At 39.5% G+C, this 27,581-nt stretch overlaps 1 protein-coding gene across 5 annotated transcripts; it reads left to right on the top strand.

Moving 5' to 3' along the window:
• Positions 1-19: 19 nt before the first annotated feature.
• LOC122769810 (coiled-coil domain-containing protein 158-like) lies at positions 20-14,308 on the top strand. Of its 5 annotated transcripts, none has more exons than XM_044026658.1 (23): positions 20-452; positions 546-603; positions 1,103-1,251; positions 1,791-1,942; positions 2,035-2,144; positions 2,226-2,547; positions 2,630-2,682; positions 3,216-3,326; positions 3,474-3,513; positions 3,899-4,018; positions 5,103-5,318; positions 5,442-5,657; positions 5,771-5,939; positions 6,905-7,057; positions 7,789-7,901; positions 8,294-8,452; positions 9,115-9,207; positions 9,402-9,524; positions 10,331-10,479; positions 10,738-10,806; positions 11,001-11,068; positions 12,031-12,175; positions 12,704-14,308. In XM_044026658.1, the coding sequence occupies exons 1-22, from the start codon at positions 362-364 to the stop codon at positions 12,129-12,131; spliced, it is 2,835 nt and encodes a 944-aa protein (XP_043882593.1). In that variant the 5' UTR covers positions 20-361; the 3' UTR covers positions 12,132-12,175; positions 12,704-14,308. The 5 variants fall into 5 exon arrangements, with proteins under 5 accessions (XP_043882593.1, XP_043882592.1, XP_043882590.1 ...); XM_044026657.1 differs by having other exon boundaries at positions 3,474-3,555; positions 5,469-5,657; XM_044026655.1 differs by having other exon boundaries at positions 3,474-3,555.
• The last annotated feature ends 13,273 nt before the right edge of the window (positions 14,309-27,581 follow it).

The following is a 27,581-nucleotide window of genomic DNA, read 5'->3' as shown; positions in this document are numbered from 1 at the left end:
CAACTAAATCCAACAGAAGAAGAAGAGACCAGGAAACAAAAGTTTCGGCGCTAACGCTACCTTTTCCGTAAATTCAGTATATTCGCATATAAAAGCATTTGTTTTACAACGAACGGCGCCAGTCTGGCAATTTTGTCCAAACGTTGCCCTAAAAATGCATCTATTTATTAACGGCAGAATACTAGCAATTAGCTTCAGGCTGTTTCCATGGTGATGACACTTTGGTCGCTTGCTGTTTTGTAAAGCTTAGCTCGTTTTTTGACTGTACTTGTTTCACAAATGGCATCGTTGTTGAAGTGAATTCAGATGTTATCGAGGATTCAGCTCCCCGAGCCCAGGAACTTGGGCATTCCCTGCTGCAATGGCAGGTATTAATGATGCTCCCATTTTAAAGTTTGATTCGTTATCTAAGCACGACAAACTAACACAAGCAGCAGCTGCAGGAGCGACTGGTAAGCCAATTTAACTTCAGGTGTACGTATTATTTTTCTCCCCGGCTAAGCAGGTTCATGTTCTGTCTACATTTGATCTGTTTAACTTTACAGAGCCTCACGACACCTCTCCTCTGCTGAGATTCAACAGCATGACACTGGATGAACTGAGGTAACGTTGCTTACCAATGTTCTTGATGTGAAGACTAGGGCTGCAAAATTAATCATTTTCAAGTGTAGAAGAACATCATTTGTGCCATTAGTGGATGACATAATTATTGTATGTAATAGTAAAATATTGTTTGTAACAATGTCACAAGTTCAAATCTATTAACATCGTGGATAATGAACAAAAACTGGATAAAGTATATCCCAAATCATATTGAAATGGCAATTAGATATTTCCCTAAACGTTCAGTTACCAAAAACATTTGTTATTTAAATTGATAGATAGAAAGTGTGGATTACTCATTGGACATACATATATCCACTGATCTACCTGTATGTCCCATGTGTAATCATTAAACTACATTTGGATGACCTCTCTGTATCCTGCTCTCTGACTGGAGCCCCTGTCCTCAAAGTGCTATCAAACCAGCATATCTCCAGAGTACCCATTTGATCACAAACCCCCAAATAAGCATAATAACATTTTTAATATGTCTTGGCAGTGAGGAACTTGGTAGGCGAACTAAGGAAACCCAAAGGCTTCAAGAAGAAGTGGAAAATGCAACCAAATTAGCCTTGGAGAGGTTTGGATGCACATATGACATCAGCAGCTCACCTGGACAAAGCTGTCACAACTACAGGTTTAAAGTCTGTGAGTACAAGTGGTCTCATCTAACATGCTTGTCCAGATTTCTGCTGGCTGGTCTTTCCAGCTCAATGCTCCCTTCTGGAAAGGGTGACCAGAACAAGTACGGCGGGCACAACTCGACTGTCTTTCTGAAGGTTTATTCCACATACACAGTTAAGCAGACGTCAGTTAGCAGTTAGACAGCATCTTGTTAGTTAGAAGTTAGGTTGTAAAACCGACAAGTCGTACAGGTTCTGATGATAGATAGATTTACAAAGCTGTATACGAAGGCAGTATATAACAAAACATGGCTTTGACAATGCACCTTAAAGGCACTTTAAAGGCAACGGTGCTTTGATACCAATTACAACAATGAACAAATAAATAGAATGAAAGACAAATAGCTTTGCCTGCTAGAAAGTTCTACAATGCTGTTAATGTAGCAGCACAAAGACGGACAGATGAGAATAATGTTTATGTTTAACGTAAAACCTATTTCACCAACCCTTAATGCTGACAACATACACAGTGCATATTTTAAACTTCATCTGTTCTGTTGATAGATGACACACTGGAGGATTTTACTAATCAGCCTCAGGACTGTGGTCTGGACCTTTCAAAAAAGAATGTGTTTCAAAGGCAAACCAGTGCTCCTCGAAAGGATGAGTTAGATAATGCAATAGATGACTGTTGTCAACACTTGCCTGACTTACAAGTAAGCAAGGATATGCTTATATTTCAGCCATAAAACCTCTCAGTTTGATTTTGTGTTAATGACAGAATGCTTCTTTTTTTTTTTCAAAATAGACACACGATCAACCTGAACAAGAGACGATCAGTTTGGACAAAGCCATAGAGAACCTGCAGACTAAGCTGCATCAAGTCCAAATGGACAAGGTTGTCATGTCTGACCTCAGGTAAACATAATAATAATACATTTACTTCAATAAAGAACACATGTAAAATATCCACAACCCGACTAATCTTTTATTTTGTAGATTGAGAGATTCAAGGAAACATGTTGATCAGATGGAGCAGATGCTGCACATGTTAGAAGAGCTCCAGAACATCAAAAGGGCCACGGACCAGAAACTGCAGGAGACAGAGGATGAGACGTTGTTGCTTAGCAGGAAAGTAGAGACGCTGGAACAGTTAATGAAGGAGACATACTCTTCCATGTTATCTGACAAGAAACAATATGGAAATGTCTCCGACACCAGTCAGAACACCGCCACTCATTTAAGACTGCCATCCTCAGACGCTACGTTAACTGAGGACCTCAACAATGAGCGAGATCAGATACAAGAGAGGATCCTTTTGGTAAATACTAGATGCCAGTTACTGATCATGATCAATGTACTTTAGACTTGTCTAATGTAGCTTTTCATCTGATTTATTGCAGACAATGGGACATCTAGAGACTGATGATTGCAGTGTAAATGAGCAAAAGCAAAGGTAATTAAATGCAGAGGTACAATGATTAATCATTTCATGAACTGACAAAATGACTCAACATTTACAATAATAAGATTGATAATTTATTTCCAGTTTAAATTTAAGGAATTGCTGCTTTTCCTTGTCATTATATGATTGGAGTATACATATCTTTCAGTCTTTGACTGTTTATATAACACACAAAGGGATTTGGACATTATTTCTCTCACTTTGTAATGTATAAAGTGCATTTTAACCTTTTCTTTCTTTTTTTTTTTACATTTTTATAGTCATTGACCTTTGATATAGGTTGCCAGTCTAGCTCCATTTTTGCTATTGGTGCCACACATAGCACTGCTGCTTACTTCTTCCACATCAAAATAGAGAAAGCACTCAAACAGCAAAGCTCTGCCAAGGCATCATGGTCTTACAGTCCCCCATCCCACAAGCTGCTCACAGAAAGCCAGCCAAATACATAACCTCCTTAGCAGAGGTGATGATTGTGTTCTTCTTCAGTTGTGTTGCTAACAACTGTCTGTGTTGCTTTCTCTTAGAATGAAAGAATTGATTGCGAGTCTGTGCCAGGAGATGGCACTGTTGTCTGACAAACTGAGCTCATCAAACTACGACAGTTTCAGCGTGGGTGTCAAATTGGAGCTGCTTAGGTAAGTATTGCTCCTAAAACATTTCAGGCCTGTTTTACTTGAGGAGGTTTGCAGTCTAAGATTTATTCTTTTATTACCAGACAATGATGATTATCTGAATCAGTGTATGAATGTTTGAAAAACAAAAAATATCCTGTTTGTGCCTAGAAAACTTGCAGAAAGACAGACATCACTGAACCAGTGCCAGGTCAGTGAACTTGAGTCAGCTCTTTCCAACTATAAAGATAAGGTAAGAAAAACTGTACAATAATATTATGAGCAGTAATGTAAACAATGAGGCACCAAGGCTGCTAAATGTTAATATTAACCAGCTATTTTTATCTACATTACTAGACACAAACATAACTGTCTTGTGGAGTTAACACAAACAGGCTGAATGTATGTGATGTAGGAACACAGATGAAAGTGTGTCAAAGATTTTAATGTAAGAAAGAACATATATGTATATATGTATATATATATATATATATATATATATATTTAAAAAAAAAATATATATATATATATATATATATATATATATTTTTTTTTTTTTAAATTTGGTTTGTGAATGTCATTTTTGATATACATAGGTTCATTGTTTGGAGCAGCAACTCCTTCAGGTTCAGTCTCAGCTGGTGGAAGCCCAAAGAGAGAGAGAGCAAACTTTGCAACAGTTTGAGGAGCTTCAGTTCCAGCTTGGACAGCTGAAGGTGCTGCAAAACACATGAACACATACAAGCGATTTGTCTCTTTTCAAGTGTTAAGTTGACACATTTAATGTATTCGGAATTGCACCTGTGGTGGTAATCAGCTGTATTAAGTCAAAGAGGCAACACAGTTTGTTTCTGTAAGATTTAATATAGCATTTGCACATGAGCTTATGTCATATGACGTGCATGGATTGGCATAGAGGCAAAGCACTGAGCGGCTGAAATGAGCATGAAGTTTGTACGCCCTTGAGATGACATGGCTGCCATGATCATTTAAGTACCTTCAAGGTTTTGTTCCAGGATAGAAAAAGACTCTCATTAGAAAAATGTTTATGTAAGACGTTTTTGTCCTGTAGTATAAAACATTGTACTGTCAGTTTTAAGTACATGGCAACCATAGGACAAGAGTGACATGGGCCAAGTTTTGCGTAATCTGACAGAATAAGATACGATCCAATGGCCTTTCATAAATGCTCACAGTTCAGGGCTGCAGTTTAGGGTCAGCTTCTTCATTTGGCTGTTGTAAGGTTTGTTTCATTTTTTTCTGCTAGTCGTGTGAAAGTAATGACCAAATGCTGCACCTTGTTGGTACTGGTAGAAAATGAAGAGAGACACATTTCTTGTGTCTCTCTTGTGCTCAGAGAGTGCATACCTCTGCCAACACACACAACAACTCCCTATCTTGCAATTTTAGAGAAAGAGAAAAATGTATTCTTGTATCCATCGGTTCTAAATCACACCTAGTTTCAAACTCCCACCAAGTTTTAAGAACATTGTTGCTGTAATTTTTGCATAATCTTGCTAAAATCCAAAACATAATGTTTTTGGTTTAGGTAATAAAGACACATAAATCAAGTGAGCAGGTCAAGTTCCTGTTAACCCGTGAACATGCAGAACAAGTTGAAACTTCCCTGTCTGATAAAGGTGCCATGATCGGTCAGTCAGAATGACCGATCAAAATGATGTATCAAGCCATTTTTCTCCCACCTATGTGATAATATTTCCACACAATGTCAAAACATTCACAGTTTTCTGGCCTTTAAAGAAATAGCCCACCCACTGTGCCTCCTGCTTTATCCTCCAGACTTGCAGTAAAAAGCAGCAGTGTGAGCTCCAGGTGGAGGTAAAGGCCCTGAGAGGATGGCTGGTGGAGGCCAAGGAGCAGCTTTGCAGAGGTGAAGAGGAGAAAAATTGCTTACAGGCTCTGCTGGATGCAAGGACCCAGGAGGTGAGGAAAACCCAGGAACACCTGCGGGAAAAAGATGATGAACTTCAGCTTAGGCAGCAAGAAGCTCAGCAGGTAAGAAGCCATGCATCACTGTCACAGAGTTCTGAAACATACCATTTATATTATACTGTGATAAACCACCGCCCACAAACTGCCTTATGGCCAATTGTAATGAAGCTAAACTGATTTTTACAGCATCGTTCTCAGTGCCACACTTTGCAGGGAGAAGGAGAGATGCTTAGGTTGAAGCTGGATGACAGAGAAAAGCTGATAGACGGTCTACGGTTGCAGATGGAGAGTGGCGCTCAGATGGTGTTGCAGCACAGCCACACCATCGACAACCTTCATCAGCAGAATAGTCTCCTCAGCAACCAGCTAAACCAGAACAAGCTGGAGATTCAACATATCAGGGTCAGGAACCACACTCTACTTTTTCTCTATACCTCACAGGCTTCTCCATGTCATTGCCAACTGACTTTATTTATTCATATGTCTCCACCCTCCTGTGTCAATTTGCTGATCAGGCTGAGTTGGATCAAAGCAGGTCAGACGTGGCTACTGCAGAGCATGAGAAGCGGCAGCTACAAGCGTCTGTGGCTGAGCAAAGGCAGCGTGTCCAGGTGGAGACTCTGGAGAAAGAGCAGCTCGCCACCCAGCTGGAAAAACAGCACAAACGGTTACTCAGTCTTACTAGTGAGTGACTAGTTGAGCTTCAATAATGTATGTCACAGCACACAATATCTATCTATCATACAACCCAAACCATGGTGTAGATAGAGAGGTAGAACTGAATTTCCTTAATTTAAATTCAAACCAATAAGTAGACAAAAACATTGACCAAAATGTTTGTCCAATTCCAAAACTCCATCCACATTTCTAACTAAGTCTGTGTTAGTTAGGTGTTTATAGGTTACATATTTAAGCTTTCAAATTTTACTTGTGATATAAAGCAGCAATAATTGTGCAGAGGTCACAAAATAGACAGTTTTTCTTTTCTTTGAACTGTGACATATTTTCCAAATTTTACAAATTCAATCCGATTTTAAACATTTTAATTACTTTTTGCTCAGGTGTGTTTATATAGTTGGTGATTTTTTTTTTTCATCAGATTGCCTAGGTTGTGCTGAAAAAAGGATATAATTCTAATTATAATATTCTAATACTGTACGTTTTTAGCATAGTAATGGGAAAAAAAAGCAGCTGAAATGCTTTGTGTTCTAAGGGTTAAGCTGTTTCTTTCAAAATGTTATACAAAGAAGAAAAGACCACTGTTGTGTTTGTTAGTCCCTCTGGATATTATCAAATACTTATGTGTTTATTAAACTTCACATAATATGACTGTACTGTATACATACTGACCTTCACCTTTATGCACAATGTCAAGGATTTCTGTTACCTGTGAACAGCAGATGAGTGTAACTGGGCACTGAAATACAGCTCCCTTCCTCCTTGGTTCTAGAAAGAGTTCAGGTCTCACATTTTTTTTCCACCAAATCAAATGATCTTCTTGTCCTGCTGGGTTAGAAAAACAACGAGCTGTGTTTGGTATGTTTACACTGTCAACCAAGCCCTTCCATTGCTGCACATGTTTGGTTATGTGTTAAAGTGTGTGTCTCCCGGTGGATATAATGTATGTGTTGTTGTGGGCATGATTTCAGAGGAGCATGAGGAGCTGCAACGGTTCCACAGCTGTAAGAACGACGAGCAGGAAGGTGTGGTGCTGAGGCTTCACGGTCAGCTAAGGACCACGTGTGATGAGCTGGACCAGGTCAGGAGTACCTTGAGGACACTGGAAGGAGCAGATGGACACGGTTAGATCTGTGTGATTATTCAAACAGAGACTTAATTAAAAGACCTATTGCACTAAGAAACATCCAAAAAAATTCCCCTCATTTGTGTCCAGACTGTGATCAATTAAGAGCGAAAACAGTGGAACATAATGAAATCTTTGAATGCTTACGAAGTCTGTCCACAATGAAGCAGAGGACAACATCTTAAAACTCCAATGTGTATCATCTGCTTGCGTCCCTAGCCTGCAGAGTTCGTGGGAATCTAGTTCCTTATTCCAATCGTTCGCTGCTTTACTAGCGTCACAGTTTGCTTCTACCTTCTCTCTCTCATTTGTGACATAAAATCCGTCACTGTGTGTTGCACAAAAATGTCACTGGGCAGCACAAAAACAAAACTCTGCTACACTGAGAAACACAGAGAGTGTTGTATAGGTATTAAGTTTGATCAGCGTTTTTTGAACTCCTTTGACAATGGTTTGAATGTAGCAGACATTCCTATATATTTAAGTTACTTTAACTTTTTAATAAAAACACACTTTGAAAACAAAACCTATTCCCAAGTTTGAAACATCATGAGCAGTAACAACATGGCATTTCAAAACATTAAGCCACAACAAATGTAAAACATAATCAGCAACAATAACAGAACATAGACAACACCGCTTTACATCATTAAGATATCATCATCATGTTCTTGGTATCTAACGTGCATTGTTTTTTCTGCCTTCTGTCTGTCTCTGTCTGCTCTTTAGGCCTCCAAGTTGCCATGAACATGCAGAAAGAGATCACTGCCAGAAGAGAGCAGGTTGACACTCTACAGGGCAAAATCCAACATCTAGAGGACACCATGGACAAGCTGTACCAGGTGTAGCACAATGTTCCCATATCACTGTATATCATTCACTGGTTTCCCTCCAGTCCAGTTAAAAGTAAATCTTTTTTTCAAGTAATTTGACTAAAGTTTTTAGTTTATCATTTCTTTTATTCTCCTTGTCACTCCCGTCAGTCACATTAAAAATCATTTGGTTACCCATTCACACCATTGGGATCTCTGTGTTTCTACTCACTAACATTCTATGGTGGAAAAAAAGCAATTTCAGTACCTGTAAAGTAAAGTAGAGCAGCTCTTTTGATTTACTTTATTAAGAATAATATTCAGTTTTCACCCTCCAAATACTGTGCTTATCCCCACAAAACAATAAATATGAATACATATTTGAATGATGTGCTTCATGTTGTGTGGTTGTCATTGTCCAGGAGAAACAGTACCAAAACCTGGAGCACCATCGTCAGCTCCGGGAGCTCACCTTTGTCCGGGAGGAGAAGAAACAGCTTGCAGATGAGCTGGAGGCCCTTCACTCCAAAGACCAACAATTACGGGAACGGATCGGCAAACTGGAGGCAATCCTTCAAAAGGTGACACTTACTTATGCTTGAATTTATGGAAACAAAATCAAGCTTTTTTCAGGCTGAAACTTACAGGGCTCTTTCTCACATCTGGTGCATTGCAAGTTTTCGACTGACCCAGATGACATTTTCACACCTAGTGCCCACGTCCTGTAGGTAGCAAATGCACTTAGCAAGTGCACCCAACGGTGTATTGGTTTTAAAATGAGGTGTAGTTGGGCACATTGTCAGCACATTGCTATTTTTGATGCAGCAGAAAGCCACTGTGCCATTGACCAACAAAAACCTCGTCCCATTAGCACAGGGGGGTTGGCTGCCGAACCTGCAGCCCCCTCCTGTGCACAAGAAGTGTACAGACACACACATGTATCATGAGGCTACGCTCCCATCTCATCACCCTCAACTTCTGATGTTTGTTCTTTACATCAAACCTGACTCGGGAACATGTCTTTAAAGTTCCGTAAACCATTCCTTTTTCAGCTCTGACTTTTTTTTTTATCTGCATTTATTCTCTTCGTGCACCTCCACCTACTGCTTGAGCCGATCTATATCCTCTGCAGAGAATCTTTCACTTCTCCAATAGCCATGACCCGTGTACAGGCATATTATTGAAGTCAATTTATTTCTTCTTCTGTTCATCTCAATCACTATCGTGTTTTATCTTCCTGTAGATATCAGAAAGCTTTGCAGACTGCCAAGATTTCATCCAGCTGCAGGAGCAGGAGTTTTATCGTCTCAAACTCCAACATGCCCTCGACCTGAAGGTAAAGCTTTTTCCACCCGCTGTATGTAAAAATATACCCATATTTAATTTAGATGCTACATGCTAATCTTCTCTCACGTTTGATAGAAATACTGTATATTTCTAGTCAAATTAACTCAGTGACTTTTATTTTTAAGGAGAACTGAGTGTCTTCTAAAAGACGATATATAAAATTCTTATTTTTCTTTTCTGTAGGAGCTCCAAGGTCAGACTCTGCACACAGCACTTAAAGTACCTCCACCAGATCTGGATTTCCTGAATTCATCAGCACTCATTGCTTCACCCTCTTCCCAGCACACCTCCAACACTCAGATTAAGGTGCGGTCAAATACTCCACACATCTGGCTTATCTCCTACGGTTCCAGCCCATCAAGTGCATCTGTGAATTATTGTTTATTTGGAAGCGCAGACACAAGCTCAGCACATCTGCTCAGTCCTTTTAATCAGAAACACACTCATCATTGCATTCCTGTGGTAAGAAGAGAAACCAGAGCGAGATTTTTTCAATACAGAATGGCACACTGGTTAGTTTTATTGTTATTGTGTCATACCATTATTATAAAATTACTGGCCACTTTATTAGGTACACAGGACATCTAATAAAGTAGCAGGAGTGGCACCCTGTGTGGTCTTCAGCTCCTGTCGCCCCCATCTGCTTTGAGGTTTGACGTGTTATACTGTTGCCTTGCTATTAGCTCAAAACAGTCTTGCCATTCTTTTCTGACCTCCGGCATCAACGAGGTATTTTCCCCCAGAGAAATGCTTCTCACTAGATATTTTCTCTAGATTGTCAGTTTCTGAAATATTCACACCGGCCTGTTTGGCAACCAAGAGCCATGCCACGTTCAAAGCTACTTAAATCCCCCTTTTTTCCTCATTCCGATTTTCTGTTTGAACTTTAGCAGGTCGTCTTGACCGTGTCTGCTTGGCTAACTGTATTGAGTTGCTGCCATGTGATAGGCTGATTAGATATTTGTATCAATGAGCAGTTTAACACATGTACCTAATAAAGTGGCCAATGAGTTTGTATTTGTTGACTAAATATATTGACAGAATATTTAGGTTTGTCTGTTAAAATTCCCTCTAATTCAATCAACTACTGCAATAACATTGTCTTTCTGTAGGCGAGCCTCACCCAAGAGCTCAGGTCTCTCGTCAAGGAGCTGCAAGCTGTTCTTTCTGAGAACCACAGACCACACACCGATAACAGCAACACTGGTACCAGCCTCCACAGGAGGAGGTCTGCACCAGAGAGAGTGCACAGGACTTCATTGTATGTCTAGTTCTGTTCCTACACACTGCAGGGATTAACTTTGTTCTTAGGCCAGCTTAAATCACATCTGAAAATCATGTGATCCAGTGAGCAGGAAGTCACTGTTGGCGAGGAGAAGGGAAGCTATATGCTTTCATTGACCACACTGTTTCACTGTAATGTACCACAAAAGCAACATGCACGCTCATACAGTGTTTCATGTTATGGACCTGTGGTCTTGTGTACTGTCTCACTTTATATTTTATTGTCTCCCTGCAGTCACAGCAGCGCTGACAAGGCTGTAGAACTTAAAGGGTGCTCCAGGTTAAGAAGAAAAACCAGTGACCGGTAGGGAGAGTTTCCAGAATCAAACATCTCATTGAATGATCTGTTTGTTTAAATGCTGCGAGGTATTGACTCAGTTACACCATCTACCCCTGTGACCTTTTGCCTCCTCATGCAACACTCAAAAGTACTGCTAAGTGCTGCAGACAGTGCACTGTGATGTAATTTCTGTCTGTCTGTCTATGTGCCGTGTACAGCGAGACGCATTTCCTTAGGAAAGCAGAACTGGATGGGAATAGGATCAACAAGGAAACCATCAGTAAGTGTGAGTTCCCTTTGAACAACAAAACAATGTCCTTTCCCCAAATGGATTGAGCTATTTTACTCTTCTCATGTGACATGAAGTAAGATTACACCACCAATAATTATAAGACTAACCGAACAGGAAAATGAATATTCAGTATTTTAAAGTATGTGTGAAAAAACTATCTCCCCTGACAAATTATACATTTTACATACATAGACATTTTTATCCATGCCTGAATGTAAAAAAAAAAAAAAGAAAAACTTCTCAGGAGACACACACACACAGGCACATCAGTGGTACCTATGGCAAACCTCGTCATAGCCAAGTTTGACTATCTGGAATTACCATTACAGATATATCCATGACGACATTTTATTATTGTAGATATTTGTGACATCATTAGTCAAAGCTACATTTTCAGATATCTGCAATTCAGTTTACCAGTCAAAATGACATAGTATTTTTTAAGAATGACTGCAGATATCAGTTGTGAATATCTACTAATTAAATGTTAAAACCGCTTGCCACAGGTACCTGTAACCTCACAGCAGGTGTCTTCTATTCTTCTTTCTGTACTTAATTTCATCTTTATGAATCATCTCCATGAATTGTCTGCTTGTTTTTGTATCCAGGCAAGACGCATTTGCGATACAAAGACTTCTCAGCTATCTAGTGAGGGTTTTTATATTGCAACAGCATTTAAGAAAGAGTTATGCTCACTATGGCTGCGGTGCATTATTGAGCCATATTTTTATACATAAATCCTGAACGGAAAACACTGGAGAGAAACTGTTTTCAGGCTCGGCCACAATTTTCTAACTTGTATAATGTGTGAAGAGGAGAATCTCTGCATTTGGTTTACTCACTCTTAAATGAATAATAATACATTTGTTCCATAGAGCCAGTAAGTCCAACAAACTGTATTTTGACAATTTCCGTATTAATTAATTCCTCTAACTTGGAGATGATGGTTTATCCAGGCTGCGTTGCATCAGGTCCTGCGACATCCTTCCTGCAGTTCCTCTCACTGGGCCGCAGGTCACCCGTCCACTCCCTTCTGACCTCCAACCCAAACATCTGACACTGGCACGACACAACAGACCCGGGGGCTGGCTCCTCGTTCCAGTGAGTTTTTAATATTGCTGATACTTTTTACTTCCAAGGTTTATCACATAACCATGAACACTGTGTGATACATTGGTTGTAAGCACATGTCAGTACACGATTAGTAGGAATAACAAAGTGGTATGAGAAGATACTTTTAAACCTGTTCTCACAGATAGTCGTTCATGTGTTTTTTCTCATGACACCTTGGTGACCTCTGCTAATGTAAAGTTAAAGCTGGGTGACACTCACACAAGAAGTCAAATACTGACAGTTAATCGATAAAAAAACGGCGATAAAGCAGACACCCATTATGTTGGACTGATCGCTTCGTCAACTGCACCGTACCACAACAAATGTCATAACACACACGGTGCCAGGACGATGTTATAATAAGGCAACTGAAATCAATTGCAGCGATGGGGTCTTCTTGTTAAATGTGCTCTGTAGCTGCTCACAGACGCAGAAGGGTCTGCATGTTATTGATTGATCATAATCTGTAATTTTATATCTTTAGAATTAATTTAATTGCTTTTTCTTGTCTTACAGGAGACTCACCGAAATGAAGTAGGACGTGAAAAGGATTTTTACAGAAATCTCCAATGAAGTCATGTTTATTAAAAAAAAGGAAAAGGATGTTTTGAGTCGTATTAAAATAAATCAGCAACAACCTTAAACACTGGTAACTGTAATTTTTAAAATGTTGTAGCACATTGATATCTTTATCCATACCTTGTTTTGACAGACCTTAGACGGAAACAGTAACAGTGTGTGTGTGTGTACACATACTGTTTGCCCACCATTTCCTGTGTTTAAATTCTGTTTACACACACACACACACACACACACACACACAATGTGGTCATCAAACATCATCCCCTGTATTTAAATGTTTTTAAAAGAACCCGCCTTTAATTCAAATACATAGTGTCTTGCCTTTTTCCTGGTAGGCCTCAGGTTCATGTTCTCCATGTTTGGAAGCTCCTCACATGTTCACTTTCAAAAACCACATTTCTCATGAGCAGTAATCAAATATAAAACATCCATCTTTAATCTACATTTGGTCTAAAGGCTAACCTTTCTGTTTATGGCTGGGATAAGAATTGACTGTTGTCATTCTTCACTTGAATGAGGAAAGTTGGTGAAGAAGAATGTGGAAGGCCACTGTGAAAACCTCCCTGTGAGGCGGATTTAGTTTCACACCTCTCTTCACCCTAAAGGAGTCAAACATGTCTGTTTTAACATTGTTTTGACATTATATTTGTTCTTGTCTAAAGCTGGACAAACGAGGGTTTGTTGAAAAGTTTGGTGGCTAATGTCATTCCCTCATTTTTGCTCAGTGCGTTCATTCTGACTCTTGTAGCTTTCTTGATCTTTTACATGTCATGTCATTTTTGTCTCCATTTAATTGTAGTCTGTACGGGTTTTGGGCTTTGGACATCAACAAAAAAAAGTAATTAGATTATATCAATTCAGGCATCTGTCTTTTGTTTTTCTCCGTTCACATCTTCCTTTCTTATCTCTGTACAGTTTGTCTCATCTTCCTCATTATGGTCTGCTGTAGGAGTATGAACTAAAGACGTGCTGTTTACACACATCGCTGGATCCAAAACAGATGCCACCTTATCAAATAACTGGAGAGAACAGAAGAGGCCATCCATTCAGGATTCATTCAGTGTTCTCTCCATTCTCAACGTTTAATAATCCTCTTACCTCCTGACTCATGTGATCCTTGTAATGGGGGTACATAGCCAAAGGACACTTTTTGAGTTTTTCCTCCACAGCAATCACATATTCTCTGCGGATCTACCTTTGAGAAGCAAGCATACTCTTTGTTGATCTTCTTTCTAGGCCTTTCAGTGGAGCTGTGGTTTGGAGTGCTATGGAGAATGGGTGGTGAGATGCCTCCCTGGGTCATGGATGAGAATGACGAGCTGACACTGGGGTCATCCAGGCAAAGATTTCCAAAGTGACCACCGCTGACTCAGGAAAGCTTATATAAAATAAGAAATTAAATAAGAATGAAGTCGGGGAAATGCTTCACAGTATCAATAAGTAAAAACATCCTATAAATTAGAGGTCGAAATGCAAACAGGACAATATTACAGAAATAGTTTGGTTGGTGTAGTGGTTAGTACTCTTGCCTTTGCAGCAAGAAGACCCCAGTTGGAACAAGGGCCTTTCTGCATGGAGTTTGCATGTCCTTGTGTGTGTGGGGGGGTTTTCTCTGGGTTCTCCGGCTTCCTCCCACAGCCCAAAATCATGTAATATGGGGATTAGGTAAATTAGTCACTCTAAATTGACCATCGGTGTGAATGTGAGAGTGAATAGTTGTTTGTCTTTATGTGTGTGGCCCTGCGATGGGCTGGCGAACGTCCTTTAATTAAAAATAACATTAGCTAAAGAAAGTACTCTGTGTGACACAGTTTCCCACAGTGTCAGCATTCTCCAGAATCATAAAAACAACCTCCTTGGCCAAGATGAAAATGAACAAAGATTACATTTTAGTTTCAATTTCAGACTTTCAGAGTGTCAATGCCCTTTATTCTATTTTTTTCACATGAGGAAAGGCATCATAATTCCATGTGCACTGTTTTTTTATGTTTTGCCAGTGTGCACTCATGCTTGCATCAATGCCAAGTTTCTTCTGAAAAGGAATGTAATAATAATGATATAATATGCTAATAAATCAGGCTACTAAGACAAACTCATAGTCATTTGCACTTTTGTTTTACCTGCTTTCTGCATCAAAATGTTGTTTTTTTATCATCTTGAATTCAATTCTCTATTACATGTTTTCTTCTCCGACATTTGAGTAAACCATCTTTTAGTTTTCTATTTTAAAATTACATACGCTTCCGTACAAGTTCATAATCAACAGTCCCAGAAGTCACTGATGAATACTTTGGTTTGATGTTTGTACTTTGTTTGTTTTTATTCCAGAAGCCATTTGACCTCCTGTTCACAGCCGTAGTGCAAGAAATCCTTCTCTTTGGTGAAAAGCTTGCTGGTACCGTCTATGTGTGGTATGTCAAAAAAAAACAAAAAAACTAGAGCAGGTCCCGTTTCATTCCCCCCTCTACACATCAGCCTGCTGTCTGTTTACATTTACATCCATGCACTGCAACTATAAATGAAGCAGCATAGTGGCCATTTTAAGAAGCATTCCTCACATGCCTACTGTGATATAGTATAACAAGTTTGTCTATTCTTGCCTCGCTTCCTCCCTTCACCCTCCTCTGAATTATACACAACCCGTTCCATATAGTGTAAAAGCTCTGAAACTGTTTTTCAAGAAAGAAAATGTATTACTGATCACATTAACGATGGCTCGCTCTGTGTACTCCACATTCAGTCCCTGAGTGACAGTGAGCCAGCATACACTCACACACACACATTTGTGTGTTTTTTGGTCTGTGCGGGCCACTGAGAGTCTAGTCTGGTCAGAGGGCCAGTCAAGTGAAAAAAAGATGTAGAAATAACAGTATTTATTCATTTATTTATTTCATGTAATTTCTAAATAAGAGCGTTTTTTTCATATGGGACAATAAATAGTTCACAATATAAATGCATGTATGATGCGAAATCACTCTATTAATACTAAAAAATAACATGAAATTGATGGGGGGGGGCATGTGGCCTGCAGGCTGCGAGTTTGATACCGCTGCTATAGATACTATACTAGGCAGTGTCAAGGAGAGTAAATAAGCACATTTAGCTACTTTTGATTATGATTTGAACATAATATCTCCAACCTATTCATCCATACAAATCTTAATCCGTAAAGCCAGATGAATGATGGATGTATTATATTACCAGTATTTCACACTTAGCAGCATTACTGACAACAACAAAATTCATAGAATGTTCACGTAAAAGAAGGGTGAAATACGGTAATACTCACTTTCTAAGTTTTACTTTACAAATAATACAATACTTCACACTTCTCTGTTCCTTGCTTGAGCCAAAAATGAGAAACATAGATGATGATAATGGGTGACACAAAACAAATATAATTTACCATGGGAAAAAGGGCTGCGCATGTTTTGTTTCCATGGTTTGTAATTATTTGTTAATCTAATTCATTTGTAAAGCATTTATGGAAACAAACTGCTCTTATCTCCACTGATAAAGCCATATATGCATCAGTAGATTAAGCAGAAAGTAGTTTGTTGCTTGGTAGTCATGGCAACGGGGCGGAAGAGTGGGCCGCCTCTAAGAAAAGAGGGAGCGTTATAAGCTTATTGTACATTCACACACAGTCTTTAGTTTATCTGTGACACTGGTGGAAAATACATCTATTTGAGTCTATTAGAGTGAAACTTTAAGTAACACCTGCATCGGAATGCTGTCTGCCTGTTGTTTTCAGCTTAACAGTTCATACAGTCTCCCACATGAAACCGAACACTGGGCCCAAATACCACACTCTACTTTTGGTTTTTGAACTAAATCATAAACAGAACCCAGAGAATTCAGGAGTGACACTTTTATTTCCTCCTCTTAGTGTTTAAAAAAAGATCAGGTCTGGTCCTGTCCACACCAAAATTTCATCACTGCTGTTTCTTGTGTTGGGTAGTCGTTCAAATTGTTCAAATGTGTTTAATATTTTACTAACAAATGTACACAAAGCATTTTTTTTCTTCTGTTAAACCCCCCCCCATGACTTTATGACCCTGTGTGACTCATCGAAGACACCTGGAAGCCACTATGGCCCACCAAACCAGATACCTGTATGTAAATGAGTTAAACTAGCTGCATCACACACAGCGACACCAATAAATAATGTTTACACAGTGCTGTGTCAGTTTCAACAACCATAAAATTAATACTAATTTGATTTTTAACAATGGTGTGCGTCAGTGCAAGGCTTTTACTCAAGTCAATAACCGTATTACTAATTTCATCACTGATTATACTGTTGAATAGTAACACAGTGTTTTAGAGGAGCATACATTAACCTAAAATAGATAGATGTTTTCATGACAATAATCCCTCCATGCTGTATATGTGTGTGGCTTATATAGTGCTGTATAAGTATATACACACTCAACACACTGTAGCGCCTATTTATAGTATTAAACTACAGTAGATGGCAGCTGTTGTCTTGATTGACAAACACTTACTGTCATACAGGAATACTCAACCATGAACTTAGTTGGTTCTTCACTTACAGTATGAGTTCACAAGCCAGTAGCACATTTGTTAATGTTACCTTCATTAAAAACAAAACCTCCTGAGTGACCATGGACAGGTCGCCAGTCCAAGACACAAACAACCACTCACTTTCCATTTAGAGTGTCCAATGTGCCTAATCCCCAAATCTGCATGTTTTTGTACTATGGAAGGAAACTGGAGAACCTGGAGAAAACCCACGCACACACAGGGAGAACATGCAAACTCCATGCAGAAAGACCTTGTCCAAGCCGGGTCTTCTTGATGTGAAGGCAAGTTTGCTCTATTCTATTCTATTCTTGCATATCAAGTAAAATAAGAATTGAATATTGATATTACTTTGGCAATGCACTCATTGTGTATAGTTTACCAAAACTGGTGAAAGTGACAAGGGGCTGTCCAAGTTTCCTTCTTAACACGTTCTCTTAAAGAGAAAAGTGATTCTTGTTGACAAGATGTAATCACATGTTGTGCCCTTTAGGGCTGATGAATTAGCTAATTAGCCTGGGTTCAGGTCCCTGGACTGCATTGCTGTACAAACAACAGGGAAAACACTGCTGGGACAGAGAGACTACTGTTTCCCTTCTTTCAACACTGATGATCCCTATTTATAGCAGCAAACTGACTTTCAGTGTCGTCAGTGAACCATCTAATGCGCTGTTTCACTTGTTGCCAGCAGCACAGTACCAGCTTGAGTGCAGCCGTGAAAAAAGTGACATATGAATGTAAATTCAAAGGTTACAGCCATATAGACACTTTCAATTTGAGTTCAGTTTGTCAAGCTGAACCTACATGACCATGTTTTAGATGGAGCACATAGACTGTGAGTTCATTTTGACAAACCTTTGCTTTGTGTGCATGGATTTTTTTTTTCAGCACAACATTAATTAGCCATTTTCTCCATTTTGTCAATTCAGGTATAGATTAAGTACATGCAAATACAAATGTCATGTGAATTTAACTCTTAACTTTTACTTATCATTGTGAGTCATTATAAACTGTTTATAGGCATTCTGTAAGTCTGGTTGTTATCAATTGTTTTTCTCAACTTGTCTTTGCAGTGTACAAACATTATGCTGTTATGCTGTTCCAAAGTGTTTTCTTGTCAACTCCAATGATAATCCTGATGTTATGCTTTGGAAAAGATCATCTGATGGAAAGTACAGACAACTGTGGGACCTTTGTAGTGTGATTCTGGTATTTCAGCACCAGCAAATAGAGCCTAGGGTACAATCTGTACATCTTACATGAACCGAATGGATTTGTCCTTTTGCTTGCCTCACCGTTTATCTTGTAGATTCATCATGTTTTCACGGGACAGCTCAAAGCAACAACATGACGCAGAAGTCACAACAGTGACTCATGTAGCTGTGGCTGTGTTCAGCAGTGCTGCGTACTTTCCAAGCATTTCCAAAACTTCAGCTTCAGAGTTACACATTTCATTTCATGGCTATTTTAACCCTTGAAACTGCTGTGGCTATTTAAGCAATGGCAATGATGTCATGATGTCTTTTTTTCACAGTGAAAGCCGAATACTTGCCCTTATGAAGGTGGACAGTCTTCCGTCTTTGCATCTTTGCCAATATATGAGCCTTGCTGTTCAAAAGCAACGTAACCAATTCTGTTTTAGTTGTTTTTGTGAGATCCAGCTTTCTTATTTGTCTGCTTGGTCACTAAGGGGTCTGAGGTTCAAGTACTGTATCTTCCTCTTGGTGAGGATTTCCTTCTCATGCGTCTTGACACATGAATATTGGAATAGAACACCCCTGTAAGTAGGCATTGTCTACAAACGGCTCTCTAAGTGGTTGCAAGACAATGGCCTGATCTGAGTAAGCTCGGCCCCCTTTGGAGGAAAAAAACTGTGTAAATAAAAGGATGTGGAAAGACATTTATAGTTGACACATGCAACCTTCAAGGTATTAGGCTAATACACTGCCTGGCCAAAAAAAAAGTTGCCACCTAAAAAAAAGAGTCATATAGTTGGACCACTTTTAGCTTTGATTATGGCACTCATTTACTGTGACTGTTTCCATAAGCTACTGCAATGTCACAAGATTTATTTCCATCCAGTGTTGCATTCATTTTTCACCAAGATCTTGTATTGATGATGGGAGAGTCGGGCCACTGAGCAAAGCCTTTTCCAGCACATCCCAAAGATTCTCAATGGGGTTAAGGTCTGGACTCTGTGGTGGCCAATCCATGTGTGAAAGTGATGTCTCATGCTCCCCGAACCATTCTTTCACAATTTGAGCCTGGTGAATCCTGGCATTGTCATCTTGGAATATGCCCATGTCATCAGGGAAGAAAAAAAATGCATTGATGGAATAATCTGGCCATTCATTATATTCAGGTAGTCAGCTGACCTCATTCTTTGGGCACATAATGTTGCTGAACCTAGACCTGACCAACTGCAGCAACCCCTTACCTATTTGCTTAGTTAAATCTGCAGGTGGCAACTTTTTTAACTCGTCTCCTTGTGCCATAAATCATGTCCATAAAAACAAAATTATACTCAATGTAATAATTTTGATAAATATTTCAGATACAACACAATTATATCCTGGGATGATAACTGTTAAGTGACACCATGTGATTATTTGTGTAATGCATTATTTTTGCATCAAACAAATGCATTCCATTATTTGATTTATTTGTTTTAACAACAACAACAACAATGCAAAAGGGCAGCATTAATTTCCCCCCAGAGACTTTCTACTTCTCATTGACAGTCAGAGAACAATTGGAGGAAACCTGTGTGATGCAAAGGAAATGTTTTGGTTTATGGTAAAATCAGAGGGTTTGGTGTCACGCAGGTTTTCCAGTGAAGGGGATCGCTGCCATTTTTAACTTTCTGTCGTTTATAGCCTTTTAGAAGTGAAGGTACTGTAGAAAACAATACACCGCAGGGATTGTGCAATCCTTTAACACGCTCTTTGCACAGGATGTAATACAGGTGTGGCATGACAGGACTCCCTTATTGTGCCGACAGTCAAGGTCCGCTCAAACTTTTGTGAGGTGACCTTCGTCAATTTTTAGTAAAACAAAAGACTCTGCATGACCCAGAGTATAATGCTCAGGGACAAAATCAGACATGGTTTCCTGAAATTCTTTTCTACAATACAAATGTAATTTTATACAAATTGGACTTGTGTCAAATTGTAATCTTACCCAAAGTAAGATTAGGATAAGATTTTGCTTGATAACGGAAACTGTAGAGCATAAGTTTTAAAGCGACAATGGCAAAGAGGTTGTGACTAAAAAGACTTTGTCAAGTGAATTCTTTGCCTTAATAAGCCATAATAAAAACAATAACAAAACAAAAATGACCTAAAAGGTACACACTTTCTGCTTTAAGGCAGTGACCAATCATTTTAAATGTTGGCATTGAATTCTTTGTCAAATTTGAATCAAATTCATCATCTAGTAGTATATTAATAAACTGCTGCCAAATAATATGAACTTTTTCATTGCTTAGTTTTGCCTTATATATAAAAAAACATCTTCTCCTTCTGTAATCTATCTATTATGACATTATATAACACAATTGAGGTTGGCGGTGACGGTGAGGCTAAATTGTGGGCTGCATGGCTTTGTTATATAGTGCCAACATGCACAATGCATGCATTGTTGCATAACTCGGCCGGGGACAGCAAAGCTACGCAAAATTCACTGTGAAAAATTGAAAGCGCAGCCAGTGCTTTGCACGTCTTCAAACGTATGCTACAGAAATCTTTGAGATTTCTCTGGCCGTGCAAAGTGGTGTGACAGCGGTGCCTCCTTGAATTCTTAAATTAACACTTCTGCTGCTGCTTACGTGGGAACAATGAGACGCTGTCTCCTGTTACAACACACATTAGCCCAAACGGTGGGAAATGAACCACACCTAGTGAGACGAAGGAAATCTGTGGTCCGTCCATCACTTAATCAGCATAGAGTAAATAAACTACAGTCTGACCATGTGAAAACATACACAGAAACAATACATGTTTTTTTGGCATGAGTGTGTAATGTTCAAGTTTCAGAATAGGAAATTGTTTTCAACCTCAGTTTTCTCCCTGATTCTGGCCCAGTGCAAAGAAGAGCCATAAGGGGGCTTTGCTGTTGAGGGTTTATGAATCTATCCAAAAAACACACCTAAATGTTGGCTGAGATACATGAGTTGAAGCTGCTCATGTTAATTGCTAAATCATGGCCTATTTGATAAGCCTGTTTTCCATTGTGCTTTGTTACTTTTTTCCTACACAAACACGAGTATAAAAAGTCTGTAAGTGAGGTCTTCTGAATCAGCAGTCCCAAACTAGGGTCCATACAGCGGCATAGTGACTAGCACTGTTGCCTCACAGCAAGAAAGTCACCGGCCTGAATCCTGGTTCAACTGTTTTGTTTGGAGTTTGTGTGGATTCTGAGTGTCAGACTGAATGGTTGTTTGTTACATTACATGTCATTTAGCAGACGTTTTTATCCAAAGCGACTTACAATGGAATTGAGTACAATCAGCGAGGGGTGGAATCGAACTTGCGACCATTGCGACAATGATGTTTTTCGCACATAGGGTACCGGTCTTAACCACTGAGCCACTCCACCCCCTTGTTTGTCTCTGTATGTTGGCTCTACCTTGCCTTTTGCCCTATGTAAGCTGGGACTGGCACCGCGACCTTCATGTGGAGGATAAAGCGGTAGAAGATGATGAAGATTAATGGCATGAAACACATTAATGACTGAAATATGGTTGTTTGAATTAGAAAGTAGTGGAAATCGGGTGTGAGGTGTCTCAGAATTGTACTTGTCCAGATTTTTTACTGGCTGATCCTTTCAGCTCAATACTCCCTTCATGAAAGGGTAACCAGAACAAGTACGGCGGGTACAACTCGACTGTCTTTCTGAAGGTTTATTCCACATACACAGTTAAACAGCAGTTAGACAGCAGTCAGTTAGTAGTTAGACAGTGGTCCGTTCGTTAGACAGTAAGTAGTTAGTTAGACAGCAGTTTGTTAGAAGTTACTTAGGTTATAAAACGTCGTACAGGTTCTGATGATAGATAGATTTACAAAGGCACATACGAAGGTTACAAAAAATGACTTTGACAATGCACCTTAAAGGCACTTTAAAGGCAACGGTGCTTTGATACCAATTACAAAAATAAACAGATAAATAGAATGAAAGATAAATAGCTTTGCCTGCTAGAAAGTTCTACAGTACTTAAAAGTACTGTATTGTGTGTATTTAGCTACTTTAATCCAGACTGCAGTACAACATATACAGTATAGGCTCCAATGTATCAAACATCATCAAACATTCCCTTTGTCAGCAACTGTGCGTTCTTTTGGTCACTGAGATTCTCACCGGGGAGAGCGAGGAATGAATTATTCCAGGAATAAATTCACTCTTGTGTACTCCTCCCATAGTACTTAATGCCTGAGTTTGCATTAATCACCTCCAGTGAAAAGGTCTGCCACTCCTAGCGAGTCTCCACTCCCCCAGCTATGCCTGTATATCAGTCTGTGGCCTTACAAAGACCGTCTCAGCCTCATAAGTGCCGTGACTCAGTGTCCGGTACCAGGCTCCACCGTCATACAGTCCTATGGGGTGGAGGACACCGCTTACCATGTCAAGCTGTGTTTACAGAAAGTGTTAATGTTGTTTCTCTTGTGTTGATACAAGGAGGGTGCTGCAGATAGGGGGACAGATGATGGGATGTGACTGGAAGATAATGTGGCTGTTGTTTTTTTCCATCTTACGATACTAAATTATTGCAAAAAAAAAAGGAATACTGCTCCTTCAAAGTGAGCCGTGCCTTGATCTTAGCTTGAGTAACATGCAGTTTTAAAACTCCCTGTTATAAATCATAGAGAACAGAGTCGGTCTCATTTCCCATACATGAAAAACTGCAACGTATGAAGCTGATAAACTACAGCAAGGCCAACGACAGATTTGTTTCGCAACATCTTTACAGTCATGATTGTTTTTAATGAGAGATATTAGACTTTACCAAAAAGAATTTTTTTATAAATTGTCCCATAAGTTTACATACCCAAGGTTAAAATTTGCCCTTGGCTGCATCAATAACAAGTTTTAATTTCAAGGTCCTGTGTCTAAGCATTAGAGACATCTAGTGGTAAGATTGAAGATTGAAACAAGTGGAGGACTCTGCACATACACCCCTCCTTTTTCCCAAGCGTGTCAGCAAACTAAGGTGGCTTAAGAACTTTGCTCAATATGAAAGGCTTATACTCAGGTTATAAAAACAAAAAACATATTTCCGTGTAAGCATATTTAAGTTCTGCTCCTAAAAGTTATTATCTGACCTACATTCGTTTTGCACTTGTCATAAATCTCAGAAATGCATGAAATACACCACTGACTGAGGATTTGTGCCCAAACATGTGCTCACATTTGCACTTTAGATTGTGCGAATGTGCAAAAACTATTGTGGGGGAAAAAAAATGTGTTCATGCACAATGAACGATTTGTGTCGTGCAGCACAGCAGACATTAGTGTGAGAACTCACTGAAAATGATTTACTCTCTGGAAAATAGACTCCTTGTTAGGGTGTGTGTGAATACTTGCCTTATTATCAATGTGAACCTCTTTTACATAGAAATGTATGAGCATAGACACAATACCCAGTCATCTTTGTGTGGGCCTTCAAAGCTTTGTGTCTTCAGTGTCCCAAAAAATGTGTTGCTGTATTGCTCTGTTGACCAAACATAAAACGGACCCAATACAAAGGTTGAACTGTTTTACCCCTTTTCACCCTCCCACCCTTTTTTGGCAGAAACAATGTTGCTGCATTACTTGACTGTTATCCTTCCCCCCTGATGATTTTCTGTAGCATTTTTTACTTCTCTTGTTTGAACAGATGCCGGCCCCCCTCCTTCTGCAGCCCCCATCCTTTGGGATTGCCACGAAGCTTAGTACAATGAGGTAACACTCAATTACATTAATGTGAGGAGTCCAGCCCAGTCAGTTCCTTCCAGTAAGCAACATCAAACGACATGATGTATGTCGCTCCTGGACGAAAAATTGTGCGCCCTTTGTTATACTTTATTTATGAATGGATTATGAAGGAGGGGGCTGAATGACCGTGCTCACCTTTCAGACTGCCCCATGCTTCATATAAACTATTTTATCACAGGCTGACAAAGCTTTCATCAGCGGCCACCAAGCAAACTTCAAATAAACACCAGTTGAAAAACTGATCATTCATGAGACCAAGGATATAGTTTTCCAGAGACAGATTCAGATTCGCTGCACGAAAAGATCTCCAACCGTAGATAATTTGTGAGTGACTGGTTGAGGTGGAGTGGAGGCATCTATAGCCAAGCCTTCTCACCTCATTAACTAACCTGGTATCTAAACGCTCCTCTAGAAGCACACTCTTGAGATAAGCAGCAGCTCATGTTGTCTGTAAATACAGAGCGTGATGACTGAAAATTCCCAGTGTCTGGTTCCAGCCTTACACTGCTTAGAGGCTTAGAGTTCCACAGAATCCAGAAGGCCATGAAGAATCCCAATGAAATGTCAACTTTGACCTTTTCTGACTCAAAAGCTTGGCTGCGTTTTAAGCAAATTTGGTAACATATCCATGAGCGTGTAGAACTGACGATGGTGTGAAACAAAATACAGAGGAAAAAGACAAAGACGTTAAGAAAGAAAGCTGGTAATGCAACATTCTATTTACAATATTCCAAACACAGGCAGATCACATGTACAAGTACATGTTTGAATGCTCCCAAATGGGTCCTGAATGCATCCTCAGATCAGATCACAGAAGCCACAATTGGAAGTTTGAGGAAGCATGTGAAAAACATTCCCGAGAGACGTGAATGCAATCCGTCATCTGATGTCCTTTGATTTGCCATAGTTTCTTAGTTGTTTTGTTACTAATCATAGCTCCTCTCATCTCTTTTTTCTCTTTTCCAGGTGACAACCTGTACACACAAACACCATGGCATCCGACACAAGTGGACTTATTTGAATAAAGGGTGGGAAAGCCAGATGTGATCGTATTGTCACAGGTGACACATTCCAGGTGTGAAGAGTCGTCTTTGTTCAGACACACATTTAGACTTTATTGCTTTAAAAACTGTGGATTGCATGTTATAGTTTACGACTGTGAACAATGAATTATAACCGTACATAACTGTAATTATAACTGCGTTCCTTTTGCTGTTAGGATAAAATCATAGCGAAAAAAATGAATAAAAATCCATTCTCACTGGATAAAGGCGCTGAGTAAACTGTCCAAACAGCAGGCAGCACAGCACAGCAAAGTTAATGTCATTGCTGTTTCTCCTTTTTGTGTGTCACCCTAAGAATTTACCCCATTTCGTTTTCGCTGATGCAGAATCACATACAGTCACGGTGATGCACGAGTGTGGGAGTGTCAGTCACGTTTATGCTACGTGTTTGGGTGGATATGGATGGATTTTGAAACTATGGGGTCCTTGGTGAGAGACATGTTAAATGCCCCTATCCCTTCATTTCCATATTACTGCAACATCCTGTTAGTATGAACACAGTATGCATCAGTATGCAAATTTTGTAGATTTTTGGGTGAGCAAAGACGTAAATACAACCCTTCCAGCAATTGCTTACTTACTCACTTGTTGCAAACAGCTGAAAGTTTGTGGCCCTCATAAATGTGCAGGTCACACAGGTAATTTCACGTAGTGTCATTTAGCCATAGGGGCCTTGCATTGGGCAGGTAAAGCATGCAATTTCCTGGTGCCTTGGGCTGGGAGGGGTCCAGAGAACAGCTAGTTAATTTAGTCTACAGCACCAACAATTTTGTGAGAACCTCCTTGAAGTCTGTGCTCTGATATGTAGTGATATGTAATGCAGTTAACCCTTAGCACAGTGGCCATTTCAAAAGATTACAGGTGTAAATAATCAAATGTTTGACTTCCATTTAGCTTCCTTCAGGGTGTATGCTAGCTCGTTGTCTCTCTGCCCCGACTCACACAAACTGAATAGAGCCACCGTTAAAATGTCAGCAACACCTGTGCTTCTCCAGCTGATACGTCAAAAAGGAGCCATCACACCATGTTGTAAAAAACCCTCAGAAGACTTGTTGCCTTTACCTTCTGGGTAAAATACCCATATTTCATAGTAGCAATATAAGAACGTCTGGTACTCAAAAAGGAAACAGTGAAGGCCTTCAATGTTGATGTGGGGCCCCACAGGTTGTCTTTGCCCGGAGCCCCCAAAGTCTCTTGAAATTAAAAAAACAAGAACGCTTGTTCTAAAACATTAAAATGCTCCTTTTAACATTTAGGACCGATGATTTAACCTATTTCCAGTTAAATGAGTATTTGAGGATGTTGTCAGTTATTAAACAAATTAGAATGTATTCATTTTCTTTATTTGAAAGCAACAGTGTGCGGTTGAAAATATTACCGTTTGATGCATACCGTTTCTCATCCTCAACTGGCGAACAAGTAATAATTTCTGGAAGTCTGTACGCCAAAAGGTAAAGTTCTTAATCAGTTGGAAATTCTTTGCTCTGCGACGACGTGAGGCTTTGAACTGCTGACGATAGAATAAGAAGAGTGGTGGAAATCAAGAACTTTGAGAACTTCGAACCGTGGAGGGCATTATTGGACCACTCAGAGTACAGCCTGCCGGAAATTACTAGAAGAGGAAGAATTTGTGAGGTTTGTCTCTGGGTTTTATGTTTGACTTTTTATGCTGCAAAGTTGAAAGCATAAAAGGCAATCCAGAGTACTCCCTAGCCCAGATAAGTAGGGGGTTGCATCAGGAAGGACATCCGGTGTAAAACATCTCTGCCAAATCAAATAGAGATCATCCACTGAGAAGAAGCCTGAAAGACAAATAATACCATACTGTATTATCGGAAGAGGATTTACATAAAGGATTTAAAAGGTCTTATAATTTTATGTTTGATGGTTCAGAGGGTATGACAAGAATGATTAACTATGTCGTACTTTATGTGTAGATCCACTGAGAAGTTTGTCTGAAATCCCTCATTTAAATGTACATTTTGAGTGTTTTGTGCAGGTCACCTGCACTCATATATATGGACACTATTGCAAAAGCAGTGACGCTTTCCTTGTATGGACATCACTAAGGATGTTCTCCTGCACTTATGATTCATGTTTGTCAGTTAGCTGTGCTTGTGTATGTTGTGGTGGCCATAATGCAGGCCACGAAACGTGCATATTCTTCCTGTAATTCCACTACAGAGTCATGTGTGGTATTAGACGACTCCGCAGCAGCTGAGAACAGCGCATCC

This window comes from Solea senegalensis, linkage group LG5, assembly GCF_019176455.1.
Source record: "Solea senegalensis isolate Sse05_10M linkage group LG5, IFAPA_SoseM_1, whole genome shotgun sequence".
Lineage (NCBI taxonomy): Eukaryota > Metazoa > Chordata > Actinopteri > Pleuronectiformes > Soleidae > Solea > Solea senegalensis.
This window is presented reverse-complemented; position numbering and strand designations above follow the sequence as displayed.